Raw genomic sequence first — 21,901 nt, 5'->3', positions numbered from 1 at the left:
GTTCGATCCCGCTACCAAAGAAAAACAAAAAGTCAGAAAACCATTGGAGTGCGGAGCTGCAACCTAAAAAGTGTTTCCCAACTCATTATAAAAATAAGAGTAAAGGAGGGCCGGGGATTTAGCTCAGTGGTTCTACTGCCTGCTTCGAAAGCACGAGGTCCCGAGTTTGATCCCCGGTAGACACACACACTCACACACACACACACACACACACACAAAATATATATATATATAGCTGGGCAACCCATTTGGGACCCCTCCTGACTCCCAGGAGCTATCCTTATTTCCCATTCCTATTCTCCAATAAATTTTCCTTCTCTTAAAAAAAAAAAAAGAGTAAAGACCCAGGATTTAGCTCAGTGGCACTGTGCCTGCCTGGTAAGCATAAGGTCCTGAGTTTGATCCCTGCTACAAAATAAATAAATAAATAAACAAGACTAAATTAGTTCAATAATATTTTATCAAAAAACTATATTTTTCAAAACTGAAAAATTAATGGCATCTTTCTTTTTGCAAATTTCTTTAGTCTAGCTTTTTTTTTTTTTTGGTAACCGGGGATCGAACTCAGGACCTTGTGCTTGCAAGGCAGGCAGTGGAACCACTGAGCTAAATCCCCAGCCCTAGTTTAGCTTTTTGATGTAACATAGGTGGTATTTCACATCTTTTCTGTATTCTATCTCTTGCAGTATAAGATGGGTCAAGTAGCATTCAGAAAATTTCTACCAAGCCAGGCATGGTGGTGCACATCTGTCATCCCAGCATTCTGGGAGGCTGAGGCAGGAGGACCACAAGTTTAAGCCCAGCCTGGGCAACTTAGCAACCTAGCAAAACCCTGTCTCAAAATAAAAAGTAAAAAAAGGCTGGAGGAAGGGCTGGAGATTTAGCTCATTGGTTCCAGCTCCTGCCTCAAAAGCACAAGGTCCTGAGTTTGATCCCCGGTACCAAAAAAAAAAAAATATCCTTGGGCTGGGAATTTAGCTCAGCGGTTTTGCTGCCTGCTGCGCAAGTGCAAGGACCAGAGTTCGATCCCCAGTACCAAAAAAAGGCTGGAGGATGTAGCTCAGTTAAAAGGCCCTGGTTTCAATCCCCAGTACTGAAAAAAATAAAATCTACTACACATGCTTGAGAATGAGAGTGAAGAGTCAATGATTTAGTATTATTGTGAAAACTGTTTAATTTTATGAGAGCCCTAAAAGAGCTTTGGAACCCCTTGGGCTTTGCTGAGGCAAAGTTGGGGAGAGCTGATGAGAATTGGTAGATTCTACTGTTATATTTATTTAAAGGAAAAAGCACATAAGCTAGTGTCCAATATTAGAATGAGAATCTATGTGTTCATGCCTTTAGTTGGTATTTTATTTCCTGCTTCCGAGTTGGATAGTCAAAGTGCGGATGTCAGTATGTTATCAGTGGTATGTATTATACCTCATCACTACATTGGCCTTGCACATTAGAATGATTTCTCTATTTTTTTTTTTTTTTTTTTTGGTACTGGGGATCGAACTCAGGACCTTGCGCTTGTGAGGCAGACAGTGGAACCACTGAGGTACATCCCTGGCCATCTCTCTATATTTATCTCCCCACCTTAGGCATAAGGGGAGGGACCATTCTTAGTCATGTTGGTATTCTCACAATATCAGGCCCCAAGATAGGTGTTCAAATTCAAAAAGATTTGTAAATCAATCCATTAATAAAGAAACCAATTTTCCTATGGAAGCTTGCTAAATGATAGCCCTTCTATGATCAAACTTTAAAATCCAACCTTATCTAGGAGAAATTTTCAGGCTGACCTTCAGAGAGCTGCTTTGGTCTAGACCCATCCTGAGGTTATAAATGGAGTTTATAACTCCCCTTTACTATAGCTACCTCTTTCTTCACAGATCTCTCTCCAGCCCCATTTCTTCTCCACACAGGGCCACAGTCCTGAAAAGGCAAAGGAAATCCTGATTCGGGATGGACCCAATACACTTACGCCTCCCCGCACCACTCCAGAATGGGTCAAATTCTGTAAACAACTGTTCAGTGGTTTTGCCCTCCTTCTGTGGATTGGTTCCATTCTCTGCTTCGTGGCCCATGGCATCCAGCTATATTTCAATGAGAAATCTACCAATGATAATGTGAGTCTATTCACCTGGCCAGTCCCACCTCAGCTCAGCCCTGGAAACTCTTCTGCTCAGCACCCCAACATTCCTGAAGTCCTCCACCCCAAATCCCTAAGAGTCTCAGCACTTCCTAAGGAGGCTTTGGTCCATCTTGGTTGGCTTGGGCTTTTAATTAGCTCCTGGTTCCAGCCCCTGAGATGCATGATTTGCCCCAAAAACTTCCTCCTATTTCCCAATCAATCATCAAGGGACTGTGAAGTCCTTTTCTCTTTCCCCGAATTGTAACCTCTTCATCTTCTCTTTCCCTGTCTCCCTCACTACCCCCACCTTCTTCCTGATGAGTTGCCTTTCTGGAGAAGAAGATACAAGCCTTCATTGACCTGGGATTTTCCTGACCACTCACCATAGCTCAGGATTCCTTCCCCAGAAGCCACCTATTCCCACCTTGTCTCAAATTCTTCTGAGTCTCTCTGCTTTCCAGCTCAGCTCTCCAGCTGGTTTTGTAGGATGAAAAGGAAGAAAAGGACTTACTGATGACCCTTTCTTTCCCCATCCCTAGCTGTACCTGGGCATTGTTATGGCTGTCATCATTGGCATCACTGGCTGCTTCTCTTATTACCAGGAGGCCAGGAGTTCCAAGATCATGGAGTCTTTTAAGAACATGGTGCCACAGGTAGGTTTGGTGTGGGAAGACTCAGTGAGAGGAGGTATGAACAGGACCAATTACAATTATTAAATCCCCGGGAGAATTAACAACCTATGATGAGTGAGCTGAGTCAGGCTGGTTTGGGGAGGGTGGGTCTAGGTTACTCTCTTAGACATTAAAGGTGTCCAGGAAGGCTGCGAACCCCTGAGAAAGACACAACATCACCAAGAAGTAGCCTGGAAAGCACAGTTGGAATCCAATGAAGAAACATAGCACTCTCCCCAAATGAGAACATTCTGTTTTATAAAAAGGCAGGATTGGTGGGGAGGCTGGATTCTACAAATGTCGATGACTTTAATGACAATGAATCCAGAAATGTTCTAAATTAAAGGTGGTCCGAGAGACATGACAACTGAATTCAATACTTAGCCCTAGGCCTGATGCTATTCTGGAGGATAAAATAACAGATTTCTTTATTTTCCTTTAGTGCTAGAAATTGAACCCAGGGCCCCTTACATGCTAGGCAAATACTCTATCACTCAATTACACTTCTGCCAAGAAATAAAGATATTTGGGGTCAAATAACAAAACCAGAATCCAGTTGGTAGATTGAGGAATAGTATTGTGAAACTCACTAAAACTGATAACTGTATTGCATTTACTTAAGAGAATATCCTAATTCTTTGTAAATTCTTAGGAGTATTCTAAAATACTTAGCATAAAAGGTCACAATGCATATAATGTACCCTCAGATATTTCAAGGGGAAGAAAGTATACACATACCACATACATAGAGACATAAAAACCAATGACAAAGCAAATGAGGTAAAATTCTAAAAGGTGGAAATAGGTCAAGCTTACACAGGTATTTGTGGTCCTATTTTTATTCTTGTGACTTTTTTAAAGGTTAAATTTATTTCTAAATAAAAAGTTTTGAAAGGTACCTGGAAGTAACATGGTAATAGACAGGGGCTCCTAGGCATAGGCCTAGAAGCTTGCAAAGGAATAGGCTCTAAAATTTCCTAACAATGTGATCATGTTCTAGAATGATAGTCTAGCTTCCTTTGGTATCAATATAATTTAATTTTTCCCCCTTGGATAGGAGTTTTGAGAGAAAATATTTTGGTAGTTGTTTGAACTAGGAGTTTGAAGAACAAACCACCCCCTGAAATTCAGTGCTTTAAAATAATGCATTTTTTCTCCCCACCCTGTGGCTGGGTTGTTGTTCTGGTCTGGGCTGACCTCAGCTGGTGCTACATGATCTCAGATGACCTCACTCATTTGTTTGGGGCCTCTGTCCTCCTAACTTCTGTTCTTCCAGGAGGAGAGTTTGGGCTTGTTATATGAGGCAGAGGGTTCCCAGGAAAAACAGGGCAAGCCCCAACCTGAAGGTACTTTTTAAGCCTTTGCCTGCATCACTTTTGCTAATGTCTTATGGACCAAAGCATGTCATAGATTTAGGGGTAAAGAGATAGATCCCTCCTCTTGATGGGAAAACTACCAAAGTCACATTGCAAAGGGCCCTGAAGACAGTGATGTAGGAATGTGCACTCTCCCAAAGATACCTTCAAGAATATTGTGGTGAGTGACGTGGTAAAAATGAGGAGTCAAGGGGAAGAGAAAGTTGTAGGGGAGGACCAGAATGAGGGAAGCAGAAGGGTTTAGAAACAGCCCTGCACTATCTTTCCATAGCAAGCCCTGGTAATTTGAGGAGGAAAGAAGATGCAAATTAATGTACAAGACATAGTGGTGGGAGACCTGGTAGAAGTGAAGGCCGGAGACCGAATCCCTGCTGACCTACGGCTTATCTCTGCACAAGGGTGTAAGGTGAGGAGATGTGGAAAGCTGAGGACTAAGCTAGCACGGCCTTAAAGTGCAAAAGGGGCCTGGGCTCAGTTAGAGAAAGGATGATCTTATCATTCCGAGCCTTAAGAAGTTACTAGTCTTGGGGGGGGGGGGGTACTTGGGATCAAACTCTCGGGACCTTGCTCTTGCAAGGCAGGTGCCGAAACCACTGAGCTAAATCCCCAGCCCTTTTAAGAAGGTACTAGTGAGGTTGTGGCTAGAGACAACGAAGTACTGGCCTGTATATTTATTTCTCTCTATATATCAATGACGACGACAACGGTGACAGAGATGCAATGTCTTTGTAAGTCAGTCTGCCTTTGTTCCCATGCTCACCTGACAACTCATCCTCCTTCCCATCCCAGGTGGACAACTCATCCTTGACTGGGGAGTCAGAGCCCCAATCCCGGACCACTGCTTTCACCCATGAGAACCCTCTGGAGACAAGAAATATCTGCTTCTTCTCCACCAACTGTATGGAAGGTGAATATTGAATCCTAAGTAGCATAAATTCAAGAGCACAGACTGAAGCAGACAGATTTCAAGAACCTCCAACTTCTAAAGGTATTAGGGTAAGAAGAACTGGTGAACACTTAGTAGCTGTATGCTCTGTGGTGCAAGGTCAAAGCTACTGTTTTCACCTTTGCACAATGATGATACTAAAGGTCATCACCTATAGATTTCTGTGTAGGTTAAGTGAGAAAATAAGTATAAAATGCTTACCGCAAGTCTTAATGCATAGCAAGTGTCCTATAATTGTCAACTTATTCCAGCAACTGAAAGGACTATGCTGTATGTGCCGACATGGACACAGAGAGGAGGGAAATTATTCATCCCTCCTAGGTTGTTCTTTCCCTGAAGCAAGCCCCTCCAAGACTCCGAGAGATGATACTGGCATCAGAAATTTGAGGGACCAGAGATGCCACTCAGACTTTGGCTTTGCTCCTGCAATTGAGGGCATCCCTGAGCTAGGAGGCAGTTCTGGCCAAAGTGATGACAAAGGACTCAACATCATTATGTCAATCTCCTCTTTGCCCTTTTCTCCTAAAGCTGCCCAAAGACTCCCTAGAACACTCTTGAAAACCATAATTAATGCTTAAAGAGTAAATTTTGGGTATCTAGAAATAGCTGCTTTTTATTGAGTGCATAAATGCATTTTATTGGATGCACTATGTCAAGTGCTATCGATTTTATCTCCATTTTTCACAATGTGATATCACAAGTATTATCCCTATTTTACACATGAAGGGCTAAGGCTCAAAGAAATTAAGCATCATATCAAAGAGCTCATCTCAACGGAAGGGAAAGATTAGGACTTCTAATCTGTCTCCAAAATTCATGCTCTTCCCAAGACCCTACTCTGCCTTAAAAGATGGCTAATATCCTCCCTTGTAATCAAGTAACTTAATTTGAAAATATATTCAAGGGTAACATTAGACTGAGGAAAAATCAAACCAGAAAATAATATATATTAACATTTAAAAATTGGACAGCAAGGTGCAAGTTAGCAAACTTTCTCCAAAATTACTAGACTTTTACTATTCTAGTTCAGGAACAAATTTGCTTAAGATTTGTCCTTCCCAAGTAGGGTTTTCATCAGCTCTGTATGTGCTTCAGATAAGAGGGCTGGAGAGAAGCGTGTACTGGCATTGCTTTGGGAAGTCACCATCTACCTGGGTAAAGAAGAAGGGTGTATTAGGAGAGGAGCAGAACCCAAGTTGGCCAAAAGGGTGGAGCTAGGTCCAAGGAGCTCTTGACTGTTACACTAAGGAATTTCTGTGTGGTTTACAAAATAGTGGCATTTAACCTTTAATATGTCCTTTAACCTTTTCCTAGAACAATTGGCAAACCAAGAGCATAACTTTAACCTGTACCCTTGCCTCCTAATTGTCATGACTTTAGGCTTGTGGGGCTGCAGTACAAATGTCCTTCTTTGGGCTCGCGAGGATTTTCTAGGGAGCCTAAGCTATTTCTCTGATAACATGTGGATGATATATGAAAGAACTAGTCTGGCCTGGAATATGGGATGCTTGGCCTTCTCACCTTCCCCCTACATCGGCACCAACCCGACCTGCCTCTAGACATATTGGGATTAGTTATTAAATTTTGTTTCTCCCAGCATGGGAAAACCATAGCAGAAGGAATAAAAATGAACTAGACTCAGCTATGGCACAAAATTGATATAGGTGACACCAAACTCTACCCATCCACCCCCACCCCATCAAAAACATGAAACCCTTTCAGCTCCTCTCAGTTACTTTAGTATCTACTTTAGTCAGATGCCTCTGACCGCAAGTTCAAAGGTCATATGTACAATGCTTCATACTGTGAAATTTCCAGAAACCCCCTCCACCAAAAGCACAGACCCATCTGCAATGCGAGGAGCCTGCCTAAGACTCATACAGATGAAGATGACCTTAGAAATGGAAGCCACCCACTGCACTAGGCTGATGTTTGTGGGAGTTGCTAAGTGAGAGTTACTCTACTAAGTCACACATAAAATTTTGTAATGGTCCTTTTGGAGACCCAAAATTCATCTAAGAGAAGAAAATAACTAACAGTTGAGTGCCTACTCTGTGCCAAACCCTAATCATCACACTTTTAAAAAACATTTAAGTTCCCAGCTTTGTAGGTGCTTTAATTCCATTTTAAGATGAGTCTCACAGCAGTTACTAAAGTAACTTGGCCCAGGGAACAGAGTTAGTTATTTGGAAAGTTTTACTTCCAGCCCTGAATCTGCTTCTAAAATAAGTGCTATTTCTGTAATGTGTTCCTTTCCCGAGTGACTCTGATTTTAGGAATTTCAGTCATTAGGGTAAAGCAGGAAGAATTAGTTTAAGCAAAGAATCTTGTCACACTCTGCATTTCAAGCCACATAGGGGAGTGGCCTGCATTATGTGTGTGTCGAGCCAAACGTGATGACAGAGTTGCCCTCCAGACTTGCGGAGCAGATAGGTGCAGAAAAAAGGTCAGACACACACAGAGCCCAGCTGTCATGGCCTGCGCTACCCAGCAGAGGTCAGGCTGGCTCAGGTCAGGCAGGGCTGCTCTAATGCTGACAGGCGGGGCCGGAGGACTCTGCTGTGGGAGAGGAAGAGGGCTGTCCTGTGTACTGCAGGATATTTAGCAGCATCCCTGGCTTCTACTCACTAGGTGTCAGTAGCAGTGCCCTCCCACCCTAGTTGGGACAACCAAACTGTCCCCAGACATTACACATCTCTAAAGGGAGGAAGGGCAAATTGCTCCCAGTTGACAACCACCAGATTAGAGGATAGAGGACTCTACCAAAAGGGTAACACTGCTGCTCCTGGGGCTCTAGAAACTCTCCAGCTGCCAAGGACAAAACAAGAAATGCTTAGGCAGAGCCCGCTGCAGACAGGCAGGTCTGCGCACGCCCTCCCGAGGTCCCGAGTAGCGCGGAACACACCGAATCAGCCCACGCTCCAGCAACAACCCACTGGACAGCCCGCCCCCCCCTCACCCCCCCACCCCGCTCCTCTGTACAGCCACCTGGTTCCACAATACAAAGACGCAGAGGACACCAGACCACCAGACCACGGTACTGAGTCCCGCCGCTCCCGGCCCAGAAGTAGGGGCTTCTGAGCTGCCGTCTCACTGCTCCTAATCCAGAGGAAGGGGCTTCCTGGCCACCATCCCTCCAGCTGCTCCCAGCCCAGAGGAAAGGGCTTTTGGACCGCCTTCTGCCTCGCTGCTCCTGGCCCAGAGGAAGGGGCTTCCGGGCCACCATCCCTCCCACTGCTCCCAGCCCAGAAGGAGGGGCTTCTGAGCTACCATCCCACTGCTCCTGGACCAGAGGAAGGGGCTTCCTGGCCACCATCGCTACCGCTGCTCCCGGCCCCTTTCCCACCTCTCCCAGCTCAGAAGAGGTAATCCCCGCAGGCAACAACAGCACCCACCCCACCCCACCCCCGTCGAAATGAGAAAACATAAATAAATCTCAAAACCAGACTTCCAGATCACCTACAGCAACCCCAAAGGGAAATGAGATGGAACACTCTGATACTCAACCACCTGGACCCACTGAACTGGCAACAAAAGGGGATCTGGAAAAAATGAAATCAGAAATAATTTCACATATAACAGGAGAAATTGTGCCCCTAGTGCAAGACATGATTAATAAATCTAGAGAGGAGCTCAGGGACATGATGGAATCCCAACATAAGAAACAAATGGAATCCAGAAAACAGATGCAAATAGATTTCCAGGACATGAAAAACTCCATTGAAAGTCTACACAGCAGAATGAGCCAATGTGAGGACAGAATTTCAGATAGAGAAGATAAGATTGCAATTAGTGACCAGGAAAAGAAAAATTACTTCAAAGTTATAAGGGAACATGAGAAATCAATCCAGCAGCTGCTAGATGATGCAAAGAAGAATAACATAAGACTGATTGGAATCAATGAAGAAACAGGAGAGAGTGAAGATGACATAAAAGATCTCTTCACAGAAATAATGGCAGAAAACTTCCCAAGCAGGGGAAAAGAGCTTGACATACAGATAAGTGAGGCATATAGGACTCCAAATAGCCTTGATCAAAAAAAACTACACATAGGCATATAATTGTTAAGATTCCAGAAACTCAACAGAAGAACAAAGTTCCACAAGCAGTTAGAAAAAAGAAACAAATCACATACAAAGGAAGGCCCATCAGAATCACAGCAGACTTCTCAACACAAACCATCAAGGCAAGAAGAGCTTGGAGTGACATATTCCAAGCCCTAAAAGAAAACAGCCTCCAACCCAGATTGATATACCCTGTAAAACTTTCTTTCAAAATGGATGGAGAAATAAGATACTTTCATGACAAAAAGGACCTTAGGAAATTTGTGAATACCAAACCAGCACTCCAAAAAATTTTATACAATATCCTAGGAACAGACATTGAGGATCACAACCCTAGGAAGCAAAGCAGAACAAACCCATCTGGCATGACAAGAAATTAAATGGAAAGGGGGAGAACCCAACAAAAAGAAAAAGTCATGGCAATGACAAGTCAGTACATTTCAGTTATAACCATCAATGTTAATGGTCTCAATTCACCAATCAAAAGAAACAGACTGGCAGAATGGGTCAAGAAGCAAAATCCAACAATATGCTGCATACAAGAAACACACTTAATTCAAAAGGAAACTCATACACTGAAAGTTAAAGGGTGGAAAATGATACTCTATGCAACAGGAACCCGAAAAAAGCAGGAGTAGCTATCCTCTTCGCAGATGAAGTAGATTTCAAACCAACACTGATTAAGAGAGACGAAGAAGGACACTACATCCTTGTAAAGGGAACAATCCAAGAAGAAGAGATGACAATCATAAATATCTATGCACCAAACACTAGTGTGCCCAACTACATAAAACAAATACTAAAGGACATGAAAAGTCATATATGCACTAATACAATTGTAGTAGGGGACCTCAACACCCCACTGTCACAAATAGATAGATCAACTAGACAAAAAATAAGTAATGAAATACTAGAACTCAATCGAACTCTTGAACAAATGAACTTAACAGACGTTTACAGAGTCTTCCACCCCACAAAATCAGAATACACATTCTTTGCAGCTGCACATGGGTCATTCTTCAAAATAGACCACATACTCACACATAGAACATGTTTAAGTAAGTGCAAAGGAATTTAAGTTATCCTCTGTATATTATCAGACCATAGTGCAATGAAATTGGAGATCCATAGCAAAAGAAACTCAAAAAATTTCATAAACAGGTGGAAATTGAACAACACACTTCTGAATAACCAATGGGTCACAGAGGATATTAAAGAAGAAATCAGACAGTTCCTTCAATTAAATGACAATGACAATACAACATATCAGAATCTATGGGACACAATGAAAGCAGTCTTACAAGGGAAATTCATAGCAGTGAATACACATATTAGGAAAACAGAACAAGCCCAATTAAACAACCTGAGGCTGAACCTCAAGCTTCTAGAAAAAGAAGAACAGGACAACCCCAAAGCTCATACAAGGGAGGAAATTATAAAGATCAGAGGAGAAATCAATGCAATGGAGACTAAGAGAACAATACAAAAAATCAATGAAGTCAAGAGTTGGTTCTTCAAAAGAATCAACAAAATTGACAAACCCTTAGCCATCCTTATCAAAAAAGGAAAGAAAAGGCCCAAATCCATGCAACTAGGAATGAAAAGGGTGAAATTACAACAGACCCAGCAGAAATCCAGAGGATCATTAATACCTACTTCCAGAACCTATACACCAATAAGATGGACAACACAGAAGAAATGGACAGATTCCTAGATACATATGAATTACCAAAGTTGAATGAAGAAGACCTAAAAATTCTGAACAACCCAATATCAACCAATGAAATTGAAAATGTAATTAAAAACTTATCAACTAAGAAAAGCCCAGGCCCTGATGGCTTCACTGCTGAATTCTACAAGACATATAGAGAGGAACTGCTGCCACTACAGTTTAAACTCTTCAATGAAATTGAAAGGGAAGCAATACTCCCAAATTCATTCCTGGAACCAAGCATCACCTTGATCCCCAAAGCAGAGAAAGACTCAACTGAAAAAGAGAACTATAGGCCAATCTCACTAATGAACATAGATGCAAAAATCCTTAATAAGATACTGGCAAACAGAATGCAGAAGCTCATTAAGAAGATCATACACCCTGATCAAGTGGGATTCATCCCAGAGATGCAGGGATGGTTCAACATATGCAAATCAATCAATGTAATACACTACATCAATAAAGCCAAGGACAAAAACCATATGATCATCTCAATAGATGCAGAAAAAGCATTTGACAAAATCCAACATGAATTTATGATAAAAACCCTACAGAAAATTGGAATAGATGGTCTCTACCTCAAACTGATAAAAGCCATCTAGGAAAAACCAACAGCCAATATCATATACTAAATGGTCAAAAACTGAACTCCTTCACACTAAAATCAGGAACAAGACAAGGATGTCCACTATCACCACTCTTGTTCAATATAGTTCTGGAAATATTAGCCATGGCAATTAGACAAGAGAAAGAAATAAAAGGAATAAAGATAGGTAATGAAGAAGTCAAATTGTCATTATTTGCAGATGACATGATACTCTATATAGAAGACCCCAAGAACTCCACCAAAAGTCTTCTAGACTTAATAACCAAATTTAGTCAAGTAGCTAGTTACAAGGTCAACACACAAAAATCAATAGCTTTCCTCTACACCAATGACAGACTCACCGAGAGAGAAATAAGGCAAATAATTCCTTTCACAATAGCATCCAAAAAACTGAAATACCTAGGAATCATCCTAACGAAAGAAATCAAAGACCTCTTCTCTGAAAACTATGGCATTCTGAAAAGAGAGATTGAAGATGATATCAGAAAATGGACAGACATCCCCTGCTCCTGGGTAGGAAGGATAAATATAGTGAAAATGGCCATCCTTCCAAAACTGCTATATAGATTTAATGCAATTCCAATTGAGATCCCAGCAGCATACTTCATAGACCTTGAGAAAACAATCCAAAAATTCATTTGGAACAAGAAGAGATGCAGAATAGCAAAAGCAATTCTAGGTGACAGAGACATGGCAGGGGGTATCACAATCCCCAGCCTGCAACTATACTACAAAGCTACTGTGATAAAAACAGCATGGTACTGGCAAAGAAACAGACCTGAGGACCAGTGGAACAGATTAGAAGATGCACAAACAACGCCAGACACACTCAGCCATCTCATCTTTGATAAAGGACCCAAATACCCTCACTGGAGGAAAGATAGCCTCTTTAATAAATGGTGCTGGAAAAATTGGGCTTCAACTTGCCAAAGATTAAAACTAGACCTATATTTCTCACCATGCACTGAACTAAAATCGAAATGGATTAAAGATCTAAATATTAAAATAGAAACTCTGAACCAGTTGGAACAAAGCTTAGGTAGAACCCTTGAAGACATCGGTTTAGGAAAAGATTTTATGAACAAAAACTCAGTTGCCCGTGAACTAGCACAAACAATCAACAAGTGGGACCTCTTCTTATTAAAAGGCTTCTGCACAGCAAGAGAAACCACCAGCAGTGTGAAGAGACAACACACAATGTGGGAAAAAATCTTCACCTGCTCTTCCTCAGACAAAGATCTACTATCTCGAATCTGTAAAGAACTTAAAAAGATCAGACCTCCCAAATTTAAAGACCCAGTCTGAAAATGGGCATCTGAAATGAACAGACATTTCTCACACAAAGAAGTAGAAATAGCAAATAAATACATGAAAAAATGTTCAACATCACTGGTCATTCGAGAGACGCAAAGGAAAACAACACTGAGATTCCACTTCACTCCAGAAAGAATGACTGCTATCATGAAATTAACCAATAACAAATGCTGGCGGGGCTGTGGGGAAAGAGGAACCCTGCTCCACTGCTGGTGGGAGTGTAGACTGGTGCAACCACTGTGGAAATCAGTATGGAGATACCTCAAAGAACTAGGACTGGAAGTCCCATTTGACCCCACTATTCCACTGCTGGGGATCTTCCCCAAAGAATTAAAAGAATCATACCACAGTGATATATGTGCACCCATGTTCATAGCAGCAGTTTGCAATAGCTAAAACTTGGAAACAGCCCAAATGCCCATCAACTGGAGACTGGATCAAGAAAATGTGGTTTTTTTATAAAATGGAGTACTACTCAGCCATAAAAAATGAGAAATTAGAGACATTTATAGCTAAGTGGATGCACATTGAGGCAATACTCTTAAGTGAAATAAATAGGACACACATGAATAAATACCGAATAGTTTCTCTTGTGTGAGAAACTGCAAGTGTAAACAAGGGCTAAAATGTATAATAGGTAATGTGAAATAGGAAGAAAAGGGGCAAAGGGGAAGGAAGTGGGAGGGCTAGGGGAAAGGATAGAAGGGAATGGGATCAATATGAGACAATGGAAAAATAGGAACAAAATCTTTATAAATGGGGAGGAATGGAGGGATTGAAGGGAGGGCTGGGCAAGGGTGAAAAATAAGAACCAAGAGAGATTATGTAAAGGTGCAAATTTCCAATGATGAATGTCATTATATTGTATACCTAAAATGTACCAATGATTAGAATGAAGAATCGATAATGGAAAATAGGAAGAAAAGGTCCAAAGGGGTAGGGGTAGTGGGAGGGGCAGGGGAAAGGAAAGAAGGGAAAGGAAAAATGGTGAGAAATGGAAAAAATGGAAATAAAGTCTTTGTAAATAGGGAAGGGTGGAGGGCGTGAAGGGAGGGCTAGGAATGGGGAAAAATAAGAACCAAGATGCATCATGTAAAGGTACAATTCCCAATGAGAAATGTAATTGTGTTGTATACCTACAATGTACCAATAAAAGAATTTAATAAAAAATAAAATAAAATAAAATAAAAGCGACTAAAAAAAAAAAAAGAAATGTTTAGGCAGTGGGAGATACTCAGATTAAGTGCAGTGAAGGCCTTCTCTACAGTAAAGGCGATTAAGCAATAGAACTGGTTACATGTGGAGGACCATGACATTGCTTCAGAGATTGCTTAAACTTGGAAACCCTTACCTGTATACACTACATGTACAGACGAACAGAGCATGAAGCGAACAGAGCTTGAGGTGAACAGAGCTTGAGGTGAACAGAGCATAAAGTCCTCCAGAGGGCCTTATAGGCCCACCTTGTTTTTGATCATGGACAGCTTTCTTTCTTTTTTTTCTTTTTTTGGTACCGGGGGATTGAACTCGGGTCCTTGCACTGGCGGGGCAGAGGGTGGAACCGCTGAGCTAAATCCCTGGCCCCAGCTTTTTATTCTTAGGAACCAAACGCAACAGCCTTCCCATTTTAAACTGGGCACATCTTGGTTGATTGCCACAGAAAAAAAAAAAAAGAAAGAAAAAGAATTGTGTTTTTCTTTCTATTCTCACGTTGAACACAAAACCCTTCTATGTCCAAGATATGTGAAGATTTTCATATCAACCACTAATTTTCCAGTAGATACTAACTAGGAGTCCTAGAATTCATTTCAATTCTGACACTGTCTCTCTGGAAATATCAAGGAAGGACTGAGTCCCACAAGACTGAGGGTGTTAATCTGTATCTCCGACAGGCTGTTAAAAATCAGGGGTCCCATGACCCCTTCCTTAGGTTCACTTAAGTGGATAGAATGGCTCACAGAACTCAGGGAAGCACTTGACTTACATTTTCCCATTTATTATAGAGGATATTACAAAGGTGACCAGCCAGGTAGAAGAGATGCACAGGGCGTGGTGCATAGGGAGGGGCATAGGGCTTCCATGCTCTCTCTGGGTACTCCATCTTCCAGGTACCTCCACATGTTCATCAACCTAGATCTTCTCCAAACCCAATCTTTTTGTATTTTTATGGAAGCTTCATTATATGGACGTGGCTGATTACATCACTGGCCATTAGTGATCAACCCATCTCCCCTCAAAGGTGGAGCAGTGGGGCTGAAAGTTCAACCCCCTAAGTTGGTTCCCCTGGCAATCAGCCTCCATCCTGTAGCTCTCCAGGAGTCCACCAAGAGTTGCCTCATTAAAACAAAACATTTTCTTACAGCCCAGGAAATTCCAGGGGATTTAGGAGCTCTGTGTTAGGCACCCCATCACTTCATTACAAAGGTCTTAGGAACTAGGATCAAAGGCTATGTTTGATAACAAAAGATTCTCTTACAACTCTATCTTTGGTTTTAGGCGGTTTATGTTGGGAACTGGGGCAGAGGCTAATATAGGTACCTCTTATCATATCACAATATCACACTGCCCTTTCTCCTTTCCTCCACAGGATCAGCCCGGGGTGTTGTGATTGCAACAGGAGACTCCACAGTGATGGGCCGAATTGCCTCACTGGCATCAGGCCTGAAAACTGGCCAAACCCCCATTGGTGCTGAGATTGAACACTTCATCCATCTGATAACAGGGGTGGCCATCTTCCTTGGTGTCACTTTTTTTGTACTCTCTCTTGCGTTGGGCTATGGCTGGCTAGAGGCTGTAATTTTTCTCATTGGCATTATTGTGGCCAATGTACCTGAGGGGCTGCTGGCCACCGTCACGGTGAGTATACAGGGTGGATGGTGGCCTCTGGGCAGACAAATACCCCATGAAAACGAAATCGCTCATATATTTTTTTGTTGTTGAACCTCTCAAGGGCAGAGCATTCGTGACATGTTTATAGATCAGAAATAATTTAGCTTCCAATATCACATTGGCTTTTTCTGCCATACTTTCTGGTGATTTTTTCCTTTCTCTTCAATGAGAGAAGAAGGTCATCAAGAGTGAGTTCTAGTCCTGGAGGTGCTAGCTGGTGGCCTTGGCCGAATCACTTAACATCTCCAGGCCTCAATTTATTCATCAGTTTATAGAGAAAGATTCATTTATAATCTTAGAGCCCTGCTGGGAAGGACTTCAGAGGCCCTATAAATTCAATCTTTGAGCTGATGCTGTGTATTCTCTATAAAACCTGTGAGAGAGAATTACTTTTGTTTTGGTACCAAGGATCGAACTCAGGTGCTTGCACTCGTGAGACGGGTGCTGGAACCACTGAGCTAAAGCCAGGCCCAGGATTACTTTTTTTTAAGAATAGGAAATACCCCTTTTTTTCTCTGCCCATTTCATCATTGGATTGCCATAATTAAGTTTCATTATATTGAGCAGAAATATGATTCTGTTTCATCCTCATTTTCCCAGCTGAAAAACCATAAAATAAGTTGGTTCTGTCCTACAATCTAGCCCTTTAAATGAGAGAGAGAGGGAGGGAGGAGAGAGAGAGAGAGAGAGAGAGAGAGAGAGAGAGGGAAAGGCTAGAGAATTAAACCCAGGGCCTTGTGGATGCTATGCAAGTGGTGTACCATTAAGATACATCCCCAGAACCCTTTAAATTTTTTTTTTTTTGATACTGGGGATTGAACTCAGGTCCTTGGGCTTGCGCAGCAGGTGGCCAAACCACTGAGCTAAATCCCCAGCCCTTAAATTTTTGATGGTAGCCATTATGTCCCCTCAAATTCTCCAGGGGGAGGAAAGGTAATCCTTTGTCCTTTAGTCATTCTTCCTATGACAAGGTCTTTAGACTCCTTGTCTTGCTGATGACATGTTTGGGGTATCAATATTCTTCCTAAAATAGAAATGAGAATAATGCTTGGGTTGTGCTTGGACTAATATGAAAGCATTGGGACTAGAGATACTGTGTAAATATATTATGACCCCATGATTAGAATTCTGTACTTACATTAACCATAGACTAAGAATATATTAGCTTTTGAAACAACCTTGCCATACACCTTACTTGTATTGAATTTATAATCAACAAACCTCTTCTCATTTAAATGATTTCTCAAGTCCTTTTCAGTGCTGTGATATTCTTTCCCAATATCATCATTCTCTCCTTGCTGTTCTTTTTAAAGCTATGGGTACAACTCCACCTCCACACATAGCATCTTATTCCACAGTAAAAGAGTAGCTGGCACTGTGGTGGCTGGAAAGACTGGACCTGAGAGAGGGCATGGCCTGGATTTGAATGGGAAAGAGGCCTCTGGGCAGAACAGCAGAAAGAGCTTAGGGGAGCAGTTCACACTCTCTGATCCTCTGACAAAGGAATACGTGGAATCTCTTGCCAGAAAGCACAAACCAAAATCATTCCTTAATTTCCTTTACCATGGCCTCAGATGGAATTGTTAAGGAGCACGGAGGAACACAGTGGAAATAAAAGTGAACACATTTGCAAAACGCCCAGTAGTGTGAGTAGTCCCTTCTGTCTGTCTATTCTCTCCCTGCTGCTGGCTTTAGGTGTGCCTGACGCTGACAGCCAAGCGCATGGCGCGGAAGAACTGCCTGGTGAAGAACCTGGAGGCGGTGGAGACGCTGGGCTCCACGTCCACCATCTGCTCGGACAAGACGGGCACCCTCACCCAGAACCGCATGACCGTCGCCCATTTGTGGTTTGATGGAACTGTGCACAATGCCGACACCAGCGAGGAACAGACTGGTGACTAGTGGTATTGGTGGACCCAGAGTGGCAGATTTGGGGGAGTGTGATGGGTAAGCTGAGAGAATCCAGTCACAGAGATGGCTGGAGAGCTGAGTGGGGAGAAGGGCAGGGTGGGAAAGAGGATATGAGTAACTCCCTGATTAAAAACTTTCCTATGGCTCACAGTTCTTTCCTTTTTTCTACCTAGGGAAATTCACCAAGGGCTCTGATACCTGGTTTACCCTGGCCCAGATTGCAGGTCTCTGCAACCGGGCTGACTTTAAAGCTGACCAGGAGACCTTGCCCATAACTAAGGTGTGTCGGGCCCAAGGGGAAAGTGGGTGCCTCAGTTTCCAGGGTCTCACCTTCGCTGTCCTCAGACTTTCCTTCCTGGTGCTCGGTGATTTCTCCCAGATGCCCCTTCTCCCTGTGGCCACAGGTAAGCCCTGGGGCTTATTATACAAACTCATCCTGGCAGCGGGAAACAACAGGGGATGCTTCAGAGTCAGCCCTCCTCAAGTTTGTCGAGCAGTGTTACAGCTCCGTGAAGGAGATGAGAGAGAAAAGTCCCAAAGTGGCAGAGATTCCCTTTAATTCTACCAACAAGTACCAGGTACAGAACTGACAAAGATAGGAGACAGGTGGTGGGGGAGGGGCTCGCCCGTGGGGAAGGGGAGCTTTGCCTTGGCCTTCAGCCTCTCTTCCAGCAGTGGGATAGCTTGGGAGAGAAGCACCTCAATTAAGAGGAAGTCGCAACTCAGGAAGAGGTGACAAACAGGCCGAGAGAGGTGAACCAGGTGACAAAGGAAGAGGCGTTGCATCCTAAGCAGAGCTCTGACTTGTGCCACTTGCAGAGAAAGCAGATCCAAAAAAACTGCTCTCTGAAGTGTTGCGAAGGGACAGAGACTGGTTGGTGAGAGTCACGTCAGAGTCACAAGCAGCTGCCAAAGGCGCCTGTGTCTACCATGAGGTTTGCCACTGCAGAATAAGGTCCCCTCTGCAGGACATTCCATTTTCTTAGCCATCGAGGGATTCCTTTCACTACATTCCTGCATTTCCAGTGGCTACTATCAGGCAGCTGGTGATTGAGAGTCCCCAGCGTGGTTGTGAAGTTTTCATTTCCCAGGGACTTATTAATCCACGACCTAGGGAGGAGTAGACAAGAGAAAAGGAAATGCTGAGTGAGGGACAGGAGTGCACAAACAATAAAATCCACAGAGGGATGGGGAAAAGAGTATTCTACCAAAAAAGATTCTCTTCCAAGTGAGAATCTTGGCAGACTTGAAGAGAAGGCTCCAGTAGAAAGTAGGCGACAATGGTTTTTACTTTTTTTTTTAACTGTATATCCTTTTATTGTTACATTTTAGGTATACAATATAATGACATTCATCATTGGAGATATGCACCTTTACATACTCTCTCTTGGTTTTTATTTTTCCCCCTTCCCCTCCCCTCCCTCCAACCCCTCCATCCCTCCCTATTTACAGACTTTGTTTCCTTTTTTTCATTTTCTCATATTAATTCTATTTCCTACTTTCGTTTCCCCTACCCCTTCCCCTTTGCCCTTTTTCTACCTATTTCACATTATCTATTATACCTTTTAGTCCTTATTTACACTTTCAGTTTCTTACACTAGAAACTATGCGGTATTTACACATGTGTGGTCCTATTTATTTCACTTAAGAGTATTGCCTCAATGTGCATCCAGTTAGCAATAAATGTCTCTAATTTCTCACTTTTGATGGCTGAGTAGTACTCCATTTAATTAAAAACTCCACATTTTCTTTATCCAGTCTACAGTTGATGGGCATTTGGGCTGTTTCCAAGCTTTAGCTATTACAAACTGTGCTGCTATGAACATGGGTGCACATATATCACTGTGGTATGATTCTTTTAATTCTTTGGGGAAGATGCCCAGCAGGGGAATAGCTGGGTCATCAAATGGGACTTCCAGTCCTAGTTCTTTGAGGTATCTCCATACTGATTTCCACAGTGCTTGCACCAGTCTACACTCCCACCAGCAGTGGAACAGGGTTCCTCTTTCCCCACAGCCCCGCCAGCATTTGTTATTCATTGATTTCATGATAGCAGCCATTCTTTCTGGAGTGAAGTGGAATCTCAGCGTTGTTTTCATTTGCATCTCTCAAATGACCAGTGATGTTGAACATTTTTTCATATGTTTATTTGCCATTTTTACTTCTTTGTCTGAGGAATGTCTGTTCATTTCAGATGCCCATTTTTGGATTGGGTCTTTAAATTTGGGAGGTCTGATTTTTTAAAGTCCTTTATAGATTCGAGATAGTAGACCTTTGTCTGAGGGACAGCTGGTGAAAATTTTTTCCCACATTGTGTGTTGTCTCTTCACACTGCTGGTGGTTTCTCTTGCTGTGCAGAAGCTTTTTAGTAAGAAGAGATCCTACTTGTTGATAGTTTGTGCTAGGTCACATGAAACTGAGGTTTTGTTCATGAAATCTTTTCCTACACCAGTGGGTGACAGTGGTTTTACCACAACTGGAGCTCTCTTGGTCACCTGAGTTCGATGGGTAGGTTGGGGCTTGCTTAGAGGAGTGCCCCAATTCCCCACATTGGTGTAAAGGCTGGGTTTTCAGGTTTATGTAACAGAGGAAGAATGAAGCCCCAAGTCAGTTTTGCCTTTCTGTCTTAAAAGCACATAATAAAATAACACAGTCTATGTAGATTTTTTTTAAACAGTTACCTATACAGTATATTCATATTGAATACTAAGTAAGAGTTAAATAGATCCATGCCTTCCTGTCTCGCCTGGTTTTTAGTTGGTGTAATAAAATAGGTCTCCTAGTCTCAGACTGCAAATCTGATTTCCATTTTTTTGACATTTGGTGGCCTCAGTAACCAGACAGGAATTCTGTGGCTTGGCAAGGCCAAGTACAGCCTTTGGAAAGAATTAGATACCTCTCCCTCCATGTGATTGAAAATAAAAGCAAAACATACTCATAACATCAATAGGGTAGCCAACAAATAGCAATGTTCCCTAAAATGACTATGTTAGAGATTCTTCTGGGCTACTGAATATCCAGTTCAATGATAGGACTGTCTTTCAATGTACACACATGGGACAGAGTAGCTTAACAGGTGCCTGCTCTGGAAGACTGAGTTAGCTACCTTAACTAGCTCGCTGTCAAGGTAGAGTCCACTTGTTACAGGGGACATCTGAGCCTACTGGCCATTTCCAAAGCTTGCTGTCTTTCCTTCTCTAATATGGAAATGAAAGGAAAATTTTCTGTTCAGCCATTTCCAGTTTCTCCCTCCACCTTCTCTACCTGTAATCTTCTATCAAGATATGATTTAGCTGTGCACTAGCTTCAGCTGGTCTTGCTCTCACCTCTGGGTCTTTTATTTATTCAACCAAGATTTTCTGAGCATTCAGAAAATTGAGTTTTCTTAACATTTTACAGCTTTCTGCTTAAGGAGTCAAAGGTTTTCCTGTGAACTGTTTAAGCATATTTTGAATATAATGGAACAGTCTCTAATTGCAATGGCTGTAACCACATTCTACAAGCTGGTTTCATACCCAGCTGCCTTTGGGGCATGCTGTCTGGCTCCCCTGGGCTCCCACGCTTCCTTTCAGTGCACTGACTTTGTTCCCTACAGGCAACACAGCAGGCATTTCCTATCAATCAGAGGCACACACCCCCTACCACCTCAAAGCTGGTATGACAGTGACCCATGCCTGTAATCCTAGCTACTCAGGAGGCTGAGGCCAGGGGATGGGAGGATCACAAGTGTGAAACTAGCCTAGGCAATAGAGTGAGACCCTGACTCAAAATAAAATTAAATTAAAAGGGCTGAGGTTGTAGCTCAGTGATAGAGTGTTTGCCTAGCATGCACCAGGGTTCAATCCCCAGTACCACAAAAAATTATTTTTAATTTAAAAAATATAGAGATACTCATGGAGAGTTCCTTTTCATGGATCAGAGAGCAAGAGATACTGCAAAACCTAAACTGATCTTTTATCTCTCTCCTGGTTGCTGTGTTCTCCTCAGGCTCACCTCATGAATATGCCCTCTCCCTGTCAACTGTACCTACACACTAGCTAGCAATCTCCTGGGACCCCTGATGACTGTAACAGAGTGGGCACCCGGATGCCCAACCTATAGGCAATTGCTTCACAATTTTCCAAGGTTTTTGGTTTGGTTTTTTTTTTACGATTCTCCCACATAAAACCCATTAAAGTAGGCAAGGTAGAACCTTTTACATTTTATGGAAGGAACTTAGGGTTTTTCAGGGTTAAGTGAATTGATCTGAGATAGTAATACTAATAAGGCATTCATTGTTGGCCCTAGAAC

At 42.5% G+C, this 21,901-nt stretch overlaps 1 protein-coding gene across 1 annotated transcript in view; it reads left to right on the top strand.

The window, feature by feature from the left end:
• Positions 1 to 21,901, top strand: part of LOC101721060 (sodium/potassium-transporting ATPase subunit alpha-4) — a 40,134-nt gene that overhangs the window by 804 nt on the left and 17,429 nt on the right. The window contains 8 exon segments of the mRNA XM_087190951.1: positions 1,911 to 2,114; positions 2,659 to 2,772; positions 4,438 to 4,572; positions 4,956 to 5,073; positions 15,399 to 15,667; positions 17,396 to 17,594; positions 17,785 to 17,891; positions 18,055 to 18,189. Coding sequence (XP_087047077.1) covers positions 1,911 to 2,114; positions 2,659 to 2,772; positions 4,438 to 4,572; positions 4,956 to 5,073; positions 15,399 to 15,667; positions 17,396 to 17,594; positions 17,785 to 17,891; positions 18,055 to 18,189 — 1,281 coding nt within the window.

This window comes from Heterocephalus glaber, unplaced genomic scaffold (genome assembly GCF_053883595.1).
Source record: "Heterocephalus glaber isolate CG9 unplaced genomic scaffold, H.glaber_assembly_v1.0 deba00001561, whole genome shotgun sequence".
Classification (NCBI taxonomy): Eukaryota; Metazoa; Chordata; class Mammalia; order Rodentia; family Bathyergidae; genus Heterocephalus; species Heterocephalus glaber.
Note: the sequence above shows the minus strand (reverse complement) of the source record. Positions and strands in the feature narration are given on the sequence as shown.